Raw genomic sequence first — 22,389 nt, forward strand, 5'->3', positions numbered from 1 at the left:
TAAACTCATAATAAAATAATGAGGTATTAGACCACAGAACGCTTACCATTGTGATCAGTAAACATATAGATCGCAGCTGGGTCAAGACTTAAATCACCACTGCTTTTGTGCAACTCTTTTTCTCTGTTACTAACAACCAGGTGAAGTAACAGTGATGGGGTCTATTGCAGCAGTCCTCTCGGTAGCAACGTCTAGTGTCTGCTGGTGACACATCTTCTGCAGTTATTACACTGTATCATTCACATTTGTTCTAAGCAAGGCATGATGGTCTTAATAGCATCTAGAGTGTTTGAGAGAGTTCTGTATTGGTGCTATTTTTTGCTCTGGTGATAACAGCACATTTTTGTTAAAATGTACTGGTTTTATTATTAAAATGTACTAGTTTTATTATTATACTCTCGTATAAAAATAGCAGCCTCAATCAAAACACATGCATTCTTGCAAATGTTTTTATTGGCAGAAACAGGCAAGCAGTGGGTGTGGAAGGTGTTTCAGTGCCAGACCCAGTGTTAGAAACCATACATTAGCAAAAGTGGTTTCATTTTCTTATTTTTCGTTGTTCAGCCATAAGTTTCTGTGATAGTGACATTATCAATATAACTTTCTACGAAGTCAGAAACTGAGAACGCTGACATGAGGGTTCTGTATGCTGAAATTTAATGAAAAGACAAGAATGTCTTTCATTCCTTAATAATCAAGTTTTGAAATTAATTACAAAACAATATTTCCTAAGGTGAAAAGTGATAAACTGCTTTTTCCACCAGGTTCAAAATTTGTTTCCTTCTTCTGTAATGAAACAGGTGCTCTGCTATGCAGGATGGCTATGTGCTGAAATTGAAAAGGTGAAGTTGCAGTGTCCCAGCTGACAGGCAGTGCTGAAGAGCACAACATGGCAATATCTTTAACTGCCTAAGTATGACCTGCAAATCATTTAAAAGAAAATAAAAATGAGGCAGCATGGTATAGGATTGGTTGGTTTTTTCCCAATAGTGTTTTTTTTCTAAGAGGCAAATTAATTATTTCAAAAATGTAGGACCAGTTCTTTTGGAATAAAAATTTATTGACTGTAGTTGGGCTGTGCAGGGGAGAAATTTGTCCCACTACTGTAAGAGCTGCATCCTGAATTGCAAAATGCCTCCTGGGACCTGTAACAACCTTGTTTATATTTGAAACTGTAGTTACTGCTAGAAGATTAAGTCATTTTATCCTTGGTAACAAGTGTTTACAATGTCAGTAAGGAGAATTTTTAACTAAGGGACTATCTTGCCTCCTAACTGTGTAATTTCCTTTTTCTTATTTGTTAGTGGAGATATTTAATTCCTGGTTTTCTACTTCAGTTGTCCCATATGTTTGATGGAATAAAAATTGTCTAATATTTGATTTCTGAAATATTTTTATTAGTTCAGCTGAAACACCAACACAGATGTTCTTTTCTCTCTAATTAGCATATGTTTATATTTCTATTAAATTAAGTAACTGAAATAGTGTGTATATAAATAACATACAGCTAGTGTTAACGGCAAACTGGTTTGTCCTCTGAATATTACCTTTGACTGCAATAATTGCAAATGACATGAGATTATGTTCTGAATCCAGTCCAAATTCACTTATTCAGCACATTCATATGAAAGATAGTTCTGACTCTTTCTGCTTGAGTAGTTGACTGCTAGCTGTGTGGGTGGCCAGAAGATCCAGCTTGATCCTTGGCACTGGTATAGGTTCAGGGGAAAGAAGGGTGACTTCATTGCCATTTTGGTGATCTCTTGTTTCTGAGGTGCCAGTAACACATTTCAGAGGGTTTTTTTTGGTTTGTGGTTTTGGGTTTTTTTTCCAAAATGCGATACCATTTTCCGTGTTTCTTGTTCACCTGAAGAAGACTGTATTCTTTGTCCCATGAAGGTTGGGTGAATTTGGAATAAACCCACTTTTCTTGGCCTTACGTTAATGAGCATTATTTAAAGAATTAACTCATCCAAGCTCTTTTTTGCAATTTTTTAATGGTGCTAAAGAGCCTTCTGAATAGCTTTGGTCTCTTCCTTCCATTCTATTATATCGTGCCTTCTCAATGGAGTAACTGAGACAAAGAGAAGTGGTAACTTGTCATGAAGTAGGAATGTGGAGGGATGGAATCAAAAAGCTTTGACTCAAACTTTGCTCCAGCTACTGTTGGCAGCCAGGGATTTTATGTGGTACACCACAGTCTCTATGAAGGCACATAATGTACTCTCTGAAGGAGTTCAGTCTAGAAGTTGGGCAATGTTAACGTGTTTATAATAGCTAAAATCTGGTGGGAATGCCTTTTGGCTTTTGAATGCTCCATGCACCTTCTAAAACATGTATCACGTTCTGAAATAATGTTATACTTAAAATGAAATAAAAGGGGTGTGTGGAGTCTGGTGAGATGCATGAACACAAGAAAGGGTGAGATGTCGTCATGGCACAGCTCCCATTGACTTCACTGTGTTACTTTGGTAACTGCGCTCTTGCCCTTCTTCCACAGTGGTCTTCCACCGTGCTTCTGTCCTCTGAGCATTCTCTCAGAAGTAATGCACACTCCTCGTAATACCCTTGGTGATAACAGCATGGATAGAAATACACAAAAACAGCTATTTGGTCCTCTTTCTGTTGGAATGGGAGAGGGAGTAAAAAAATCTAGCGGTCTTACTTTGTAGTTAGGAAAACATGCTTTTCAGGTATAATTTTAATAATCTATTATAAACATAAAAACCACATGCGCTTTCCATTAATGCGCATGAAAACCAGTTTTTTTATTACAGTAAGCTTTTTGTTTGATAGTATGTTTTACATTGATTCAATATGATGATCTCTTTCTTCATCTTTGTACTTGCTGCAGCTGGCTGGAGTCACACTCTGCAGCAAAAAGGATATGCAGGCTTCTTGGGATTCATACAGAAACTGTTAGCAGACATCTCCCCAGTCATCTTTAGCTCTCTTAGGAAAAGTAAAGGAAGCTGCTTTCAGCACGGGTGTTTTGTGCTTGACATTAGGAGTATTCCAGTTTATCCACCCATTTATGATTTTAGTATTTGACTGGAGTAGTAGGAACATATGGGAAGAGAATAAAACTGTGTGCGCTACTAGAGGATTCTTACCCTGTTGCTGGTTACTTTTGATGCTTCTGATGCAGTTCCTGAAGTTGCATGTTGCCCCCCAAATGGGTATGTTCTTTGAGTTCCTGGAAAAATCTGTTAGCACAATTTCATCCCCTGTTTCAAAGCAGTGGAGAACAGTGTTTCCAGTGACAATTTTCAGAAATGACTGGTAATAGATATTGTGTATTGCAGCTTCTTACTACACGTATGTTTAAAGCCGTAAATTCTTCTGAGGAATGAGGTGGAAGAAGGTTCATGAGGAAGGCATGTGGCAGAGCAGTAGCTTCAGTTGGCTGTCCTGTGCTGGAGTCGAGTCTGCAGTAGTCTAGGTAGTTCTATTTTTGCCAGCTCTGCAGTATTTTTTCCTCTGCTTCCATGGTGAGAAATCTCCTTTCATGATTTCAACTACTATACATGTGTGCACGATTCACCATTCTCATAAGTGTAGTCAGATGAGAGACTGTGGTCCCATTTTTAGAAGCTTAAACAGTTTGTAATTCTGCAGCTGGCAGTTACCATCCTTCAGCTAGAACTTGTAGTCATAAATGTCATAACTCACAGATCTGAAATGCTCCTATTCTGTTTCAATGCCAAGTGAAACAGATTAGTGAGTCTCAAGCTGGTTTAATCTAATATCTTTAGTTTTCTGTGGGCTATATTTATCTGCTTTGCTTCACACTGGTATGGACTACTAGATGTATTCATGGAGGCAGAGCGAGAATCTCGGTAGAGGGACAGTGTCTTGTCAAACAGCTTTTGGCTGGATTACAACTGAACTTCTCTTTCTACTAATTCTTTTTCTTCTGCAACCCTTGGCAATCTCCCTGTCATTCTGAGCTCCCAAGTCTGCAGCCACATCCTTGCAGGAGGGATAAGGATTTCTGCATCTGAACTGTCATCTTGGTCTGCATCTACATTAGCATTTTAGACCAGATCAGGAATGTACTTTTGAAGGGAGCCTCCCTTCTGCAGTTTGATGCTGTCAAGGGACGTATGACCAGGATTCTTGGAGGATGTTCTCCAGCAGGACACCTAATGTGTGCTCTTTGCTAATTCCTTCCATGGAACCAGGCTAGACCTGGGCTGAAGTACCAGTTCCTGAACCACTTGTACAGGACACACCAGGGTGTTAGCAACACCTGATTCACTTCATAAATCCGCTGTTACCATTCTGCGCAGCTTGCTAAGGCAGACATCCTGCAATAGGAAAGTTATAGATCAGTTTGATCTCCGACCCAATTCTGATTCCATCTGGGCCTTTTTGGTAACTCTACTGGAATGGCATTGACAAGGCAATGCTCTAATTCCATGTGACAGTTATAGGATGTTTCCTATGACCACCAAGATTTAATTTTTTCTATTAAGCGCATAGCAACTTCCTAGCATTCACAGCCTTGCAATACCTTTGTGAAATAAAAGGGCTGAAAAAACCTGGTAGTTAGAAGGATGCATTGGCACATGTGACATAATTCTAGGGTTGCAATCCTATTCCTGGTTATTCCTAGTAAGACCAGATAAATATTTTGCAAATATATATACATATTTTAAATGTAAGTTAAGATATATATAATAGTGTTCAGATTTCTTTGTTGTGGATTGAAATAGTATTTGCCTATAAAGGAACATGGAGAGTATTATATTGAGAAGTCATCTTTTCTTTGTTTATAACTCTTAAATGTGTAAGTCTATATTATGTCTTAATATTATATTTATTTACTGCAGGGTGTTGGGAAAAACAAGGTTGTTGACAGATTCCTTCACCTTTTAAACAGGCCCAGAGAGTATTTACAGCTGCACAGGTAAGAATGTGTTACTGTCACATACTTTGTGTTTATAATCTGATTTCCTGTGTTTTAAAACTCATGTTTCTGAAGTTTAATGTGTTCTTAGTGTTTGAACAAAGACCCTGGTTATGATAGGTGGCATACAGACTGCAGGAGTGTATCTGTTTTATAGGCATAGTCAGTAAGCTGTCAGGTTGAGGAGGGGTACAAGAATCTCATGCAATCATGTTGCTTAACGTAAGAGGAAGTAGAAGTCAGAGTGTACTGAAGTTAAACCATGCTCAAGAAGAGAGTAATATTTTGCTGTCATTTCTGAGACATTTCCCTAAGCATGATGTACTCTGTGAGGGAAAAATTTCAAAGGTGCTTGTTTGACTATGTCATTCATTAGGCAAGAAACAGTTTAAATAGTAAAGGCTTTTTCTGTTTTTTTCCTTTGGCACTTCTACTAAACACACTTCTTTCTCACCCATAAACATTTGGATTGGAAATTATTTCTTTTTCATATGCAAGCTTAAAAATGGGCTTCAAGACAACAAACCAATTGAAAGCAATTCAAAAGCTGAAATATATCAAATTATCTGCCTGCTTTTTATGACATGAACTTGAAATCAATGAATTGAAATAAAGACTGAATACTAGAAGACTCAGTTTCAATTGAACTGCATCCTTTTTCAGCGTCATTCCTAATCTTTGTCTCTCCATCTTTGACTTCCTAGTTTCATCACCCTGTCTCTTTACATAATTAATGTTTCTTAAATAGGGCTAATAAAATGTACATCTTTGATTTTTTGCCCTTTAACAAGTCTCTGTAACACCTAATCTCTCACTTTCATCCCCAGCTTTTTCTCTTCAAATGTCTTGTACTTGTATTCCTCATATTTGCATAGCTCTAGCTCATGACTTTTCTGTTGCTGTTTTCTTTTATACTACCTCTCCTAGATATCCATCACTTTTTTGCTAAATACTGCTTTTGTGACCCACTACTTTCAGCTTTGTGTTAACTTCCCTGCTGTTACCGAAATCTCGGAATGAAGAACTTATCGACACCAATGTGATGTAGATAAGCAGACACTTCTTTATTGACGGCCGGGTGCATGAGCGAGTCCTCTCACGATCAACGCACACCAGGTCCCAAAATCAGATTCCATATATAGAACTTATTCATACATATTCATTAATTATTCATACATAATCATAACATTTCCCGTAAATCATTTACATACTCTCCTCCTATATCCGATTATGCGCAGCAAAGCTTAGAAAGGTCTAGAAATGGGTCTAGGGTACGATTTGGGTAGGTGGTATATGAGTCGGTGGTCGCGATCTCCCCCTGCCGGAATTACCTTTTACTAAAGTTCACAGTTTCTTGGCAGGCACCTACAAGCTGTTCCAGTCGACTCTCCCCAGTTCCCATTAATCTCATATTCTGACATTTCAATACACCTCTGCGTACAGAAGACTGGTTAAATACAATGGAACCTTCCAACCCTAGAGTTATTACAATAGTTCCAGGCCCTTCTTCTAGCCTTGGTACAAGACGTACAAAAGATTCCATAACGTCTCTTATTGGGTAGATGCAAGTTTCCTATAATTTTTTCCTTAACCTTCTACATTTCAATTCTATTAAATGATTTTATAAAATCAATTAATTAATCAAATAGAATCAATCGATTTTAACTTATTAACTAATCGGTAACACTGCCATCTTCTCAACTTGGAGCAGCCACTTGCTCCTTCTGGATAAAATACACTATCATTTTTGCAAATCCCAATTCTTTCACAAAATACTACAGTACTCCTGTCTTTCCATGTGTGTGTGTCTGAGAAAATGTGCTCCAGTGAGGTGTAGTCAAGCAGAATGGTGCTTTAACATAAATTCAGATAGCTCAGGAGAATATTGTATAAGCGTGATGTTTGGGGTGATGATGGAGCTGTAGAATATATTAGTTACAGGATGCTAGTCGATGCATCACTAGGAAAAAAAAAATCCCTTTTTTGTCTAGTCAAAACATACTTCTATGGGCTCTGTAAAGTAGTATTTATGCTTGCAGGGTTTTAGAGTTAGATTGAAGTAGAAAATTATGAGCAGTCCTATGCAGTTCTACAAAAATTAATTCCTAAATATAGAAAAATCAGAAATTCCTGTTTCCTGGCTAGCATTTTGAAATGCTTTGTGAAGAACTCAGTCAATATAATACCTTGGTAAACCTTATAGGGTGTTTAAAAAAGGATTACAGTATTGTTAGTGTACACTTACGGATTGCAAAACGAAATGAGAGCAAGTTTGCGAAAATAACCAAAACAGTTCACTGCTAAGCTTTTAGTTATTTTGAGGGGAGAAATACAGTCAGTAGCTTATGGCACAGGTGTATTTTATTAGAAAATATGTTAGAATGTTGACATAGTTTAACCCCAGCCAGCACCTAAGTACCATGCATCTGCTCACTCCCCCCACCCAGCCCCAGTGGGATAAGGAGGAGAACTGGGAAAAGGTAAACCCATGGGTTGAGGTGAGAACAGTTTAATGATTACAATGAAGCAAATAATAACAACAACAATGATTGTAACAAAGAGGAGAGGGAGAGAGAGGAGTAGAACCCGTGATGGTGGGGGTGGGTGGGGGGAGGAAATCAAGTGATGTGCAGTACAGTTGCTCACAACCTACTGACCAATGCCCGGCCAGTCCCCGAGCAGCTATCGGCATGCCCTCTCCAGCTCCTTCCTGTTCATATACTGAGCATGGTGTGCTGCAGTATGGGATACCCCTTCGGCTGGTTCGGGTCACCTGTCCTGGCCCTGCTCCCTCCCGGCTCCTTGTGCCCCTGCCCACCGGCAGAGCACGGGAACTGAAGAGCCCTTGCCTTAGGGTAAGCACTGCTCAGCAACAGCTGAAACATCCCTGTGTTATCAATGTTATTCTCATACTAAATCCAAAACACAGCACTGTACCAGCTACTAGGAAGAAAATTAACTCTCTCCCAGCCAGAACCAGGACAAATGTGTATTTCATCTTTCATAGGGATAGGCTGTTTCTGCAGATTTCCTAGCTAGCTACCATCGGTACTGTTAAGCATGCAAACAGGAAAGTATTTCTAAATACCATACTTTTAATGTTGTTCATATACCTGAATTACAGGTCTTGAGAAAGTGAACATTCAAAGCATGCATTTTCATTGATTACCTTGTACAGGAAAGGAATACTGTTAATGATTTATGAAAAATGTAGAGGTGATTCAGTGTCAGATGAAGGTGGACATTCTCTGCCCTTTCAGAAATGTGTCTGACAGATGGTATCTCATTTGTCCTTGGAATCTGGGTTGCAGACTCTAGCTCCACTTCAACTAGTCCCTCTGGCAATGAGTGTGCACTTGTCAGCTGCATATCCTGAGATTCCTGAGTTTCTAGTGAGGTAGTGACTGATGTTTAGAGAGAGATGATGTTTTAGATAGAGATGATCTTTAAGGTGCCTTCCAACCCAAACCATTTGATGAATCTGTCAGAAAATGGCAGACAATGGCATTGTGAATTTTTTAATTTGCCCATATTGACTGTCACTTCATACAATTAGCTATTTAAAAAAAAAAAGTATGTATGTATAATAATGCTAATACAGAATGGGTGTTGCAAGTGAATAACATCTGTTTTGGAGTAGAGAGATATATTCTTAGCTATAAAATATCCTTGTTGGTGGCTATAATTAAGATGTAGCAAGAGAAGAAACTGCTGGAGTGGAAAAAAACTGTAAGAAGAGCTTTAAAATGAATATAATGAAGATCTTTACTAAAATGTAGTGTTATATAACAAATAAAAGTAGTGAATAAATAATAGACAAAAACAATTGGACTGAATTTCAGAAGTATTCTGAGTTGTTACTTTAATTGTCGTTTCTCAAAACCTGCTTTTTTAATGGTAGTTAAGTGCCAAAATCATGAAAATATTCCAGAAGTGTCTACTTTCAGTAGCTTGTGAGGTAAATAAGGGGGAAACACACTGTGATGCAGTGTAGTACTGTTATGCAATTTAATTGATGTAGATGTCTTTAACAGAAGAATACCTCACTTCTTTTGCCATCAACCAGGAACATAAAGAAAACTAAAAATGCCATTAAATCTCGTTTAGTTTTGGTTGTTGATTTTGTAGTTACAGTGGGAATTCTTATCTGGTGGGTTTTGGTTTGTTTTGGGGGGAAGGGGTTTTGGTGGTTGTTCTTTTGTTGGTGGTTTTTACTGTCTTGATGCAACAGGAGTTTATGAAGAAGGAGTTCTGCTGATCTAACGCTACATATGTTCAATGACATTCAAGCAGGGGATATCTGCCTTAGAGGCAGCAAACTATTACCAGCAGTACTTTCAAAATCTCACATTTTGTGTCTTATACTTCAAGGTGGTGAGAGGGGATAGAAGGTAGAAAAAAGAGAGCGCTCTTCCTATAACATTCTTCCTGACATCTGTATTTACTTGGTCTACCAATGATTCACATGGGAAGGGTCAGGCTGACCTTAAGGTTTCAATTGCTTATAGAGATTATAAATCATTTTTCTTAACCTTTCTTATAGCACCTCATTGAGAAGTTCTTTTTTTTTTTTTTTTAAATTTCTAAGTCTTATAAATCATTTTGTGACCATAAAACTAAAAATCTTAACTGGAAGGAAGCTGTGATTAGATTTAATAAGGAAAGAATTTGATAAAAGTATTTGCTTATAAATTATTTTAAAAAGTTGGCTGCTTCCTCTTACATACTTCCTAATATTAGGAGCTGATCAAAATTTGACCAACTCTGTAACCCCACAATTAGTATGATGAGAGGACTCCTTCTGAAATAGGTAATTTGGCATAGGCTGTGCACTGCCCCTCTCTGACTGCAGTTAGGAAGCATCTTGCTGCTTTTCTGTGTTAAAGAAGAACTTTCATCTGCCAGGATTTCCCAGTCACTCCTTTCCTACAAGAGTAAGTTTAAGCAGAGAAATCCTGAATTTTGTTTACCTTATTGGGATGTACCCAGGACATTTTGTGTACCCAGGACACCAGCTACACGTTATAGAACAAAGAGCAGCATTACCTTGCTTAGTATTAAACTTAAAGGTTTTACTGCTTTCAGTTTGAGCATGAATTCGTCATGCTACCAGAAAGGTCAAAAGCAATGCGGCCTGTGCAGTCACAGGTCAATGACAGATCTGTATAGATATTAAACACATACAAGCTGACTTTCTAAGAAACTTCAATGTCCTCCAAATAGATGTAACACAGAGTCAAGTATTTGTGTCACTCCTAAATGCATGAACCCTGGAGAGCCTCATCATTTTATGAACCTTGCTGTTACTACTACTTTTGTCATCTCCCATGAGTGATGTGGAAACCAATTACCAGTGGTTCTACACAAAAATCTGAAATTAAATTTGGTAGACTAAATTTTAGATCTGTAAAACAAATTGTGTTGAGTCAGGAAAATTGCTTTCAATGAAACTCATAATATCTTGCTTTAAATTATGAAGTCTCTTGGACAAAGAAGATTCCACAGAAGGAAGAAAAAAAAAATTAAAGCTTTAGAGAAGACTCAGACAAGAACATATGCCTTGTTAAGACTATAAAAATCTTTCTTAGTGCTGATGGGAGTAATAGATAAATATGAAAATGTAAGCTCCCAGCTCTCCTGCATAAAAACATCAGAAGAAAGTATCATGGACTTTAGACTGTTGGCTCCTTTGGTGTGATTGAAGAAAAAAAGATCAATTTTACTTATCATCAAGTTATTAAATAATTGCACATAAAGAACAGGTTTTGCTGGAGTAAAATGTCCTTTACTAGACATTTATTGTCAAGTAAACACTTAGGTTTGCATCTATTTGAAATTAAGTTATACTGTCAAGCTGCTTTTTAAATTTTAATTACAAGTATTTCTCCTCCTTGGATTTACTATTTTTCTGTAGACTGTATTACAGAACTACAGTATTTATCCTTTTGTTTCTGATGCAAGCTTGATTTATGGCGGCTTTATTTTTTTTTTTTAAGATGTAAAATTCAGTCACTTTTTATAGTAGTTTCCGTTAGTATAAACGAGGTGCTAGATTTTACATGCTGAAGACATTTGGAGTCATACGGTGTTAACTTCCATTAGAATGTACTTCTAGTCTTTAACGCATGAGCTTAAAAAAAATTACATGTAATTTATTCTTTTCTGAAATCTTAATTTAGGCAGCAAAAGAGAACTAGAATACTGTGCAGTACACAGTGTCAACTCAAGACCTGTGAAAGCTGCCATCTCTGTTCTGCTGGCGTTGGACTGGCTTTAACTCAGGTAGCCCAGAAGAGCAACTGGCAACAGGAACCCTTTGAAATTGTTGTTTGCCATCATGAGTTTTGCTCCTGATTGCTCTGATAGCAAACAAAAGCCTCTCTGCCTTGGTAGTCCCTTTAAGAAAAATTAACAGTGGAAAGTACATCTGTGTTCCAAGTAGCACATTTGCTTGGTTCAGGAGGGCATAATTTTCACTTTTCTGTATCAGTACCTTTTCTTTAAAGTTTGGTATACGTTATACACCTTGATTTTTGAGATATCCAAAAGCTATATGGACACAGTCCTAGGTACCTTGGCTCTAGGCAGCCCTGCTTGAGCAGGGGGATGGGACCATATGACCTCCAGAGGCCCCTTCCAACCTCAACCACTCTGTGATTCTATGATTTACCAACAATATCTGCAAGGTAGCAGCTGGATGACAACACTTAGCTCTAATTCTAAGTATGCTGTAATAATGTCTTGCTAAATCAAAATTGGTCAGTAGGAAAAAAAAAATTAAAGTTAAAAATTAGTTTTTCTTTTCTTCATAAAATTAGACAATCCAGCAGTAGTTGTTCTATGGGGGGAGTCCATTTGCACTGTACTTAGCTGACGCCCAAATGTGTCAGTATGGAACAATAGTTAAAGTTAAGGGAATTAAGAAACAGCTTCAGATTCATCATTGTTTTCGGAACAGGAAAAATAAGACCATATTCTATAATGAGATCAAGTTTGATAACTACTGGAACATTTATTTATTGTTGTGATATGAGTGTAAATAATGAGCAATTTTTAAGCAGAAGCGTCTCCATGATGTATTCTGGCTTCATGCTGTCTCAGTTATAAATTAGCCATATGAAGTCTTAGTTATCCGTGTGATATCTTGTCTGAGATATCAGGCTGAGGTAACATGTTTTCTACTTTTCTGGGCATTGACATATATGCTAAAGCAATTCAGCTTTGTTATGAATTTGGTATTTCACCACTGTCAACAAAATACTAACTGCTATACAAATTATATTTATTTTCTGATAATCTTACTATTATTTTAGAAGATATTACGCTACCTTATTCTGTTTCTCCTAATATTACATTTCCTTTCAAAGAATTTACCTATGGTATTGCATCTTCCTGTCAAAGTTACTGTGCTTGTTCTGGTGATTGATGACAGTAAAAGTGTGATACAGGATTAATTTTAAAAATCTACTACATTTTGTGTTGTGCCTTTTCTACTTCCCTAATAAATTACAGTAATCCACTGATCATTTATTCCAAAAATTAACTGAGTTTACATATGTTATCCTTTTTAAAATAAACGTGATTTTGCTGTGATCTTTAACAATCAAATTAATAGAAAGGTTTGGGGCAGGAAAATGAGCTTATGGTATCCCTACAAGCGATACTTACTACAAACTGTCAGTTAATCTTTAGATGTTAATTTTCTTTCCCTCTTTTTCAGCACATGTAATCAGTATAAAATCTAATTATCTGTTTCCCCTATTGAGATCATTTAAAAATACCCTTTCAGCCTTATTGACTTGAGATTTTTTCAATCCTAATTAAAAAAAGTTGTTTCAGAAGGAATAATTTCCTTGGCCTGAAACACAGATGAACACCTGATACTGTGGAATTTCAGTGTACTTCTCAGAATTGCATTTGATTGTCTTCTCTTGAAAGAATATAGGATCATGTAAAACAATTTAAATGCCAATACAGCTCTGCAGGTCTGTTTTTAAAAATGAACAAGCACAGAGAAGTGGACTGTTGTTGAAGCAAGTGCTCTTAAGCTGCCCTGATTTATTAAGAGGAATCCACTGAACACAGTGAAGGGGTGTGTGTGTGTGTGTGTTTGTAATTATTTGTTGGCAGCCATGACGAAAAAAGGCTAGGTAGCTTTTCCTGATGATTTTGAGTCATGAATATATGCGCCTATAATATTTTCTTTTAATGTTATACAGTAATCTTATAGTATGTGCTTTATTCTTTACACAGCTCAGGACTGGAAATAAACAGTAAGATGACTTTTTTTGTTGTGAAACACCGAATGTATTGGCTAGCATAAATAGGTGTCTTTATGGTTTTTTACTCTTATTGTTGTTTTTTCCCCTTTTCTTAAATATATTTTTGATCAATACAGAGTTGCAATGTAAACCTTTCAAGAGTTCATGCAAGCTAATGGTCTCTGTTTCCAACATTAGCTTTTCGTAAGCTGGCTGACTAGCTCTGCTATTGTCAGATTCCAGGTGTTAGAGAGCTACTTCATTTGTCTTTTTGTAGGAATTGAATTCAGCTTGAATGTCCTGCTGTGTGGCTGTTACGGAGAAATAGCTCAGGTTAGAAGACCCTGTTGTTTCATTCTCTTCTAAAGCTGAACTAACAGTTTCTCGCTGTTTACTCAGTGAAATGTATTCTTACACACAATAAGGGGAGCTGTAGGGTGTCATGTTTCTTAATTTATGGATTTTACATTTGGGGTGAGTGAATGTCTTACATTGTTATAACAAATCATGTGAAAATGTTGCATTTCATTTTGAGAGATGGAGCACGTAAAAGTAATTCTGTGACTTGATTTAAGCATATATCCTGAATTAAACATATAAATCCTTTGGGCCTTTGTTCTGCCACCTGCAGTCATACTGAGTAATGAGTACCTTTATACTCCAAATAATTCCTTGGATTTAAAACAAATACATGTAATTTTAACAGAGAAATTAGACAGCTGGTTGGCTTTTCAGATATTTCACAGTTTCCTAAACACAGTGGTCAGATCATGCAGTGCAATGGCTGTGTGATAGGTTATCTAAAGAAATTCATTTGTAACTGTCAAAATCATGCAGATTCTTTCTTTGTGTTAAGATTGCCTACTCTTCACCAGGGTAATCCATGAGTGAATTAGCTAACCAATTAACAACTTCAGATGGCTGTTGGCCTAATTATTTTTCAAATACTGTTAAAACTAGGTCACAACAGATGGGTATTTTCATGTCTGATTGAAACGTAAATGAGAAGATATATATATATCTCTATGTACATAGGTATTTAGATAGGTATCTTGCAGAAATGAAGATCAATAATTATTAAAGCATATGTTCTGTCTCTAATATTTTTTCAACTACCCTAAAGTTCTATTTGGAGAATTAAGAGGAAGGCCAAATCTGAATCTAGTTTATCTAAGCTTGTTGCCATGAGCACCAACTCTTAAAACACAAGGTTGCCTTCCATAGATACTCTCTCACCCTTTCAGCCTCAGTGTAACTACATACAAAAGCCAGGAAGGTATTCTTCAGTCTTGTCAAGATGGAGTAATTCCAGTGAATATGGATGTCTCTGATGTTAACTGAGGTCCAGACACTGGGTCCTGTATTTGGGCATAAGTCTCCTTGGGGACTCAAGTCTTAAAAATAAAGCACTGTAATATCTTTTCTTTTCTTTTTTCTTTTTTTTTTTTTTTTTTTTTTTTAAGTTAGATGATAGTGAGTAAATTGTATAATGGATCAAATTCTGGTTTGATGTTTACATTTCAGTGTTCTGGGGAGGACAAATGTCAAAACATACAAGGAGTATTTGCAGTTATGTCACATATACTGCATTTTTAATGAAGAATTTCACGCATTGATTTAATTTCTCTAAAGAAGCATCTTTCAGCCAGGGAGTCCTCCAGATGAGCTAATAGAAATTTCAGAAGAGGAACATAATTCTCCTTTGTTCCTTAATTTTTCCTCCTGGCTATTTTCAGCTCCTGTCTCTCAAAACAGGATATCCAGAATGCTTGTCAATTTACTTTCTTTCCATCTTTGCCTCCCATCCTGCCCTGTTTCAAGGTCTATTGATAGAGATATTCAGCTCTTCCAAATATCTCTAAATATTCATTTGGAAAGAGCCTGGGAAAAATTTTCTGTCTCACATGATTGGAATAAGACATGCTGAAACACATTGATTGGATTTATGTAGAGGCGAATTCTATTCTAAACAACAAAATAACTATCAGGTACAGTTCCTTCCTCTCCTCTTTTTTAGAGTAATTTTTTTTCAATTCTATTATTTAATGGAATTTTGGTAAGTCTTGTAAATTGACAGGGACAGAGTGGACTGAACAGCCTCTGTGGTTGATGGAAATTTCTCCTGCTACATCTCGTAGTTCTTCCCCAGAAAGAAGGTCATTGCTGTCAAAGAAATAGTAACTGTCACAGACTAGTATGTTTGAGTTTGTAGACCTCAGAAAAGGCTGCCTTTAGGGTAAATAATGCACCAGTAGCAAAAAAATAAATAAAAGGCAGTAATGTGAGCTAATAAACAAAAAAACATCAAAAGAATTCTCAGAAGTCCTGCTATGAGTTGAGTGGTACTGTCAGAAGAGTTGCAGAGTAGCAGATCTTTATTTTATTCTGATTTTTAATTTTATTTTTTTTTTTATGGAGAGCTTATGAGGATGGCTTGCTTGATAAAAATAAAAATACGTTCTTAGGAAAGACGTTAGTGAGCTTTTCATATTTTTCTTTTACAATCAGAAGACAAGTCAGTTCAGTTGAGTAGGATGACAGTATGTCAGACAGCTTTTCTCACTCGTTTCTACATTCCCACAGTCTTGCTTCTTTGTCAGAACTATTTTCATCTTGGGTGCCAAATGTGATGAAATTAGGAGGGTTTGATATTCATGTCTTTGTTAGAGCCTAGTTAATATTAAGATGCTAATACTAGTAAGTGAATGTCAATTACAATTTTTAGTTCCTTTCCTGTGGGAGTGAAATTCTACAGTCTAGCGTTTTGAGTGCCAGACATATTTTACATTTAGGAAAATCTGCATACCATATTGTTCAGAAATATTTCAGACTTAGCATATTTTCATTACTCTATATTTCAGTGTCCTTAAATTTACATAAATAATTACAAAGTGGAAATTTAAGAAGAAAAAAACCCAAAGGATGCAAATTATTTTTAGCCATTCTTTACTGTGTTTAGGTCATGTTACATTTCTGAAGAACAGAAATTAATGAGATCTAATTACATGGCTTATGATTCTGAAAGGAAAATAACATTAATCTGTACTCACCTTGGCAAAATCATTCTTATATACATGGCCGAATGTAATAGCCTAAGCAAGTACAGGAGCTTTGCATTCACTTATGTCATCAAGCCAATGGAATTAATATTTGGCTGTATACTTAACTTCTATAATACATTGCAAATCCCCTGAAATATTTCCTTAAAATATTAGGGCTGAATAACAGTAAAGTAGAAGAAAGGAAGGAACCACAGATAAAATAAGAAGTTAGAAGCTAGATGTAGGATGTCAGTTGTTCTTTCATTTTGATACCTTCTGCATTTTTTTCTGATTTATACAACTTTTATAATAGCGCTTAAGTAAACTGTAATTCTAGTGTTTATTTCCCCCTAATTACAGTCAATTCTGTCTTCCCTGAAGGATGAGATCATCATAAGGATTTGTGTGGGCTGCTGGTGATACTAAGTGTAAGTTAGGGAGTTGTAAGTAGTCTCTGCAGAGCCACAGGATTAACTAGCTTACCAAAAGTAAAATACACATTTTGTGTTAAATTAAAACACCATTTGACATTTACGTCTTTTCTTCTGTCATTACCTATGCCCTTCCACACCACCACTAGAGATCTCCCTTTCCTGCCGTGTTCTGGTCACTTTACTTTTTTCATGCATTGACTGCTAAGTACAAATTTATGATATGTAAAACATCCTGTAATGCTTCATCTTCCTTTACTTTGTTCTTGGCCTATGCTTTCCTTAGATCCTCCCATTTTCTCACCTTTCTATTACTTTAAAGGGATCACAATTCAGGTTTGACAAATCCTTTCTCTTTTCTCCTTGAATTAATTCCTTAGAGCATTTTTCCATTAATTATTCCTGACTAATTAGTAACCTGGGACTGTGCCTTCATATACTCTAGGATTTGGTTTACACATTTTAAAATTCTGCTACATCGGTGACTGTATAAATTTGAGCCAGAAATGATAACTGGTAATGGAGGTAGGCTGCTACATACAGTCTGAGAATTCAATCCCTAAATAATCTGTGTTCAAGAAGCAAAAATCATAGGTTTATTGTTACTTTTTGATTCATTATTGATTTCTTTGCTTAGCGTAGAAATGGGTAGACAAGCAGGATGATATCAGAGGCTTTGTTTTTATGTTCATGGTAGGATTTCTAAGAGAATAGATAAGTGCTTACTTTAGTGATTTAAGGAATGATATGTTGCAAGTGAATACAATATGAATATAACTGTTTTGGGGAGTGTTGCTGCTTGTGACAGGCCACATTTGGTGGGGTTGAAGGAAGTGAAGGTGCTCCCAGCTTTGTAACTGTTCCCATCCTGGATTAAAGTTCAGATGTGAAGTAGCTTAAACATCAAAAATCTCTCTTGCCACCATATGCTTTATTACTGTGTATGGGAGATGCTGGGATAAATCAATCATGAGTTTAAAGCTAAACAAGAAATTATTAGTTATTAGGGACAGAAATCCTGCTGACAGCAGTTTCAAATAAAGGAAATGTGCATGTTATGCTCTCAGTTTAAAAATGTAATTAGAAGCTGGCCATTTAATAGTTTACTGCAAACAGTACTGTGTTTGATTTCCTGTACTCATGGAGCTTATCAGAGTATTATTGGTTTTTTACAAGGTCTTAGAAAATTAAAGGTAGAGTAAGGTGGATATATGGAACAGTGAGTCAGCTTAGTTAAGCAAACAGTTTTGTTACACAACATGACTGTGAAAAGGTAAGAGATTTTTGTTACATCAAATCTCACATGCCATGCAAAGGTTACCAACCTTACCTATCCATCAGCGTGTGGATCTCAAACAGCATAAGTGAGGCTCTCCTGATAGGTTTCATCACATGGGTAGTCCATTGTTCTGTTGACACAGACTAATACAAATTTTGAAATTTAGCGGGAAAGGGATGGCATAGCCTACTTACCCTAAGCTTGGGTTGTATATCCCATTGCCCATGAAACCGTGGGCATCATGGGGACCTTCTGTCATCACCCACCCCTGGACTATTCCGTAACTCATTGATCCCTGTAAACCCCAAGGTAAATGGGGTTGGTTTTGCAGATCTTGACCAAGGTTTTGACAAGTATTTTGTACAGTCACGAGGGGTTTTCTCTAGGTTATGGGCATAATTTGTCTAGATAAATCCAGTGTGGTGATGTCTGTTGCTGGACCTTTCTGAATTGCAACTAGTTTTTATTTATCTTTACATTCAGTGATGGTTGAAGTAGATGAAAATAACAAAGATTAAGGAATGTTCTCATGACATTTTAATTAATGCTATTTAAAATTTGAAGGAAAAAATAATAATTTGAGCCATTCAAACACAAATAGAATTTCAAAAATAAATACTCTGCTATTAAAGCCTCTGTCCTGTCCAACAGCTTGCACTGTCCATGATATAAAATGTAGCAAGTGCTAGTACAAAGTATTCCATCTGGTATGGTTTAGATAGAAATAAAAATAATCTATTTTTAGAATTCCACATGAGTATTTTTAGTCTTTTTTTTTCTTAGTGATACATGGAGAAGAGCAATTAAAGTGTTATTGATTTGTCTATGATACTGCAAATTCCTCTTTGGCTCTTCTGGGGAGATTTGCCTGTCATGTAAATGACAGTTTAAGCATGCTTAACTAGAAGTGGTAGTAGCAGTAGTAATGTGCCTACATGCACAAGATACAAATTCACTTTTCAGTGTTTGCATTTCTAGGGTTTGTGAGAAATTGTGAACTACTGTGAAAGCCGTGGCAGAGACAGGGATACTCGCCTTTGACCACCAAGCTGGCACAGTGTTGTTTTCAGTTCCAGTTTTTCAAGAGTCCTAAAAAAATATGAGGATTTTTTTCCTCTTAGAAAAGAAGAGACCCTTCAGTTTTTCATTCATTCATTTTGCATTTTATTGTAACTAAAATTCCTGTGTATTTTTAGTTAATACTGTCTGGTTTTCTACATTTCAGGGATACCACTGTTCAAAGCCTTACCCTACAACCTTCTGTTAAAGACGGTCTTATTATATATGAAGATTCATCACTGGTTAGTAGTAACATTTGGATTGTATATTTGGAAATGTTTTTCAGTTAAAACAAGTAGTTAAACATGGTGGCTTTTCAAATAAGAAAATTCTTTGTGATTGGATTCCTTTCATGGCATGGTCATGTGGTAACATTTCATTAACTTTTACTTTGGTTACATTTGCCATGTTTGCTGTGCTGAATGTGATTAAGATGATAGTCTTGGGAGTCTGCACGCACAGAATGAGTATGGAAGATAATTTAGTATTAACCTGACACATTCTAACTGGTAGAGTGGTATTTTCCTCCTTCTCCTTTATATCATCTCACACCTACCTGCTAAGTTGGACTCCAGGCAGCTGTTGCAGCCATTCTTCAGTTCTTTCAGCTACATGTTGACAGTTGAGATGCAAACTGCATTTGCACTTCTCTGTTAGCCCTCCAGTTCATTCTCAGTCAGGCTTCTCACTTCCCTCCCTAGTACAGACCTTTCTGTCCCTATCCTAAGAAACAAAACCACCTAGCTTTCTTGTGTCACCTGCCTCCTCTTCTCTCTGCCTCAGTTCAGTCTGTTCTGAGTCCCTTTCTTGTCTCAGTGCCACTGAGATGTCACTGCTGCTGACTGAGAAATCAGTCATGCAGTTTGCAGGTCCTGATGTTTTGATTCTTTTCTCTTGTAGGTGAAAGCAGTGAAGTTTGGACGTATTTTGGTAATTGATGAAGCAGACAAAGCACCAACAAATGTTACCTGTATCTTAAAAACTTTAGTAGAAAGTGGGGAAATGGTTTTGTCAGATGGAAGGCGAATTGTTGCCAGTAAGTAGGTAGAAAGCGTTTTGATTATTTACAGTAAAATGCAGAATGTTTCTGGTTTTCAGCAATTACGTTACTAGGTAGAGACCCAAAAGAGTTCAAATGGAAAAAGTACTTCATGGTAAAAGGTTAACAATTAAAGAATTTACAGTCATTTTCTTTACTACTTTTGCAATAGTCACAAAGGTTTTCTTAAATCAGTGTTTTTGTGAATTTCACTGAAAAATTTAAAAAGAAAAATGCAAACCAATGAACTGTAAGTTGACCTCTCTGCTTCTCATTCACCATAAGAAATAAAGACATAGTTGACCAAATTATGATCTTGGTTATGCCCATCTGGACAGTTATAACTTGATCAGATCTGAAATTGAAGATATGAGTATATCTAAGGTTGAATTGTTAAGGGTTTAATCTAATCAAATATTGCATATCCTTATATTACTTAAATATATCCTGCAGGAAGAGAGTATTTTATAATTTAATGGAATTTAATTCATGTGAATTGTAGGAGCTAAATATTTTTCATTATATTTCAAAGAAAGACCATGTGTGAAATGCCCTCTTGATGTTAGTAGACACTATACGTAATTAGTTTCTTTTTAACAGTATTGGGAACAAGTTGAATTATGAGTGGAGCAATCGTTCAGCACTCACATGGCACAACACTTGAGTTTTGCTTGTCATTATAAACTGTAGGTGGGCATTTTTTAAAATGTCTTGCTATCCAGCCACAATTATTACTCTGATTTTTTAGAGGAGGTAAAATGATTCCCCCAAACACCATGTGCCACTGGAAACATACTGCAAGGGAACAACTGGGGCCAGTCTGAGTCATTGTGGAGAAACAGCGTCTTCACATGTGTGAAATCATGTATGTCTGGTTTCTCACAGTTTTTTGTAATAACCAGGAGGATTTTCAGTCCTGTGTTCCTAGATCTATGTAAAAACACAAAACATTTTATCCACCATTGGCTTCAACATTTTGGTGAAATTAAATATAAACAGGATAGGTAGTCCCCACTCCAAGAACAGTGGGTGCATTTTTATGTTTTTTAAAATGAAACACTTTAGTTAAATTTTCATAAAACAGATTATGAAACTTTAAACTGAAACCTAGAACACCCATAGTTGAATGACAAGCTAAGAAGCTATTGAGCCTTTTTTGTAACTCTTCTTTTAATTCTAAGAAGAAAATAATTAGATTGGAAGAATTCTTCTAATCTAATTATGTTCATTTAGTTAATTCATAATTACAAAGCTTAAATATGCAATTAATAAACTTCACTTCTTTTCCAGATCAGGCTCATGTAGAGGGGAGAGAAAATGTAATAGTTATTCATCCTGATTTTAGAATGATTGTTCTAGCAAATAGACCTGGATTTCCTTTCTTGGGTAATGACTTTTTTGGCACATTAGGTAAGTGATTCATATTAAATGGTGATCTTTAATAGAACTGATTAACGGAATAACTGTTTTCATTAGATTTCATGAGGAGAAGGAGTCCTTATGCATATTGATACTTTGTTTTACATAAGACATTAGAGGTGAGATTCAGCTTGAAGACTAACATGTAACTTTACATATCTTAGTAAAAATGCCCAAACTTGTCCTGAAGTGAGCAGCTATATGTGGTTATCTGTGTTACAACTATTTTGTTTTATGGGGTCTAGACAAACACAGCAGACAGGCAAGGTTACAAGAAATCTTCATTAATGAGTGTATAACAGCAAAAACATGAGCTGTAAGCAGCTTGATACCTGACATCAGTGGTTAACACAACAGCTCACCATTTTTTTCCCCCTATATTAAGCCAGGTGCTGTTCTCTTCAGTACAGGAGATGGGAGCTTGATGGATGGTTCTTTTCTCTCCTCTCAGCAGTGGAGGCTGCTGTCCATTTTTTTGATGTTAGCACTGTGCTACCAGCTTATTAATCCTCGTTAGCCTCTCCATGCCCATGGCCGTGTGTGATAGGCCTTATTATAATATATATATATTTGACAAGATACTGAATTCATCCTAGTTTCAGATAAGGCTGTCCAAATTTCACATCAAAGTTTTTCATATCCACAACAACCTCGTTTCAGAAAGTTCTTGGCAGGTCCTGATAATCCGGTGTATCAGCAAAGATTCCCCACAGCTTCATCCTACAGCAGAAGCAAGAATTTATGTTGTGTACAAGCAAGGGACAAAGAATTTATTGGCCTGTGTAGTCCAGTGTTAGACTAACGGGACTTAGACAAAGGCTTGGCAGTGTTACACCAGGGCTACAAACTGAATAGCCCTCCAGACTCTACTGACTGTGTTGTTTATGTTAGCATAGCCATCTATGTGTAGGCACCTTAATTTATGTGGTTTTATCTGTTAGTTTTGGC

General features: G+C 36.5%; 1 protein-coding gene across 2 annotated transcripts in view; it reads left to right on the top strand.

Annotated features, from left to right (window-relative positions):
- The window catches only part of VWA8 (von Willebrand factor A domain containing 8), a 185,946-nt gene that overhangs the window by 76,954 nt on the left and 86,603 nt on the right, over nt 1-22,389 (top strand). For both annotated transcript variants that reach the window (XM_037377396.1, XM_037377397.1), the window contains 4 exons: nt 4,836-4,912; nt 19,150-19,225; nt 19,884-20,019; nt 21,313-21,432. In XM_037377396.1, coding sequence (XP_037233293.1) covers nt 4,836-4,912; nt 19,150-19,225; nt 19,884-20,019; nt 21,313-21,432 — 409 coding nt within the window. The remainder of the gene's footprint in view (nt 1-4,835; nt 4,913-19,149; nt 19,226-19,883; nt 20,020-21,312; nt 21,433-22,389) is intronic.

Source organism: Falco rusticolus, chromosome 2, assembly GCF_015220075.1.
Source record: "Falco rusticolus isolate bFalRus1 chromosome 2, bFalRus1.pri, whole genome shotgun sequence".
NCBI lineage: Eukaryota > Metazoa > Chordata > Aves > Falconiformes > Falconidae > Falco > Falco rusticolus.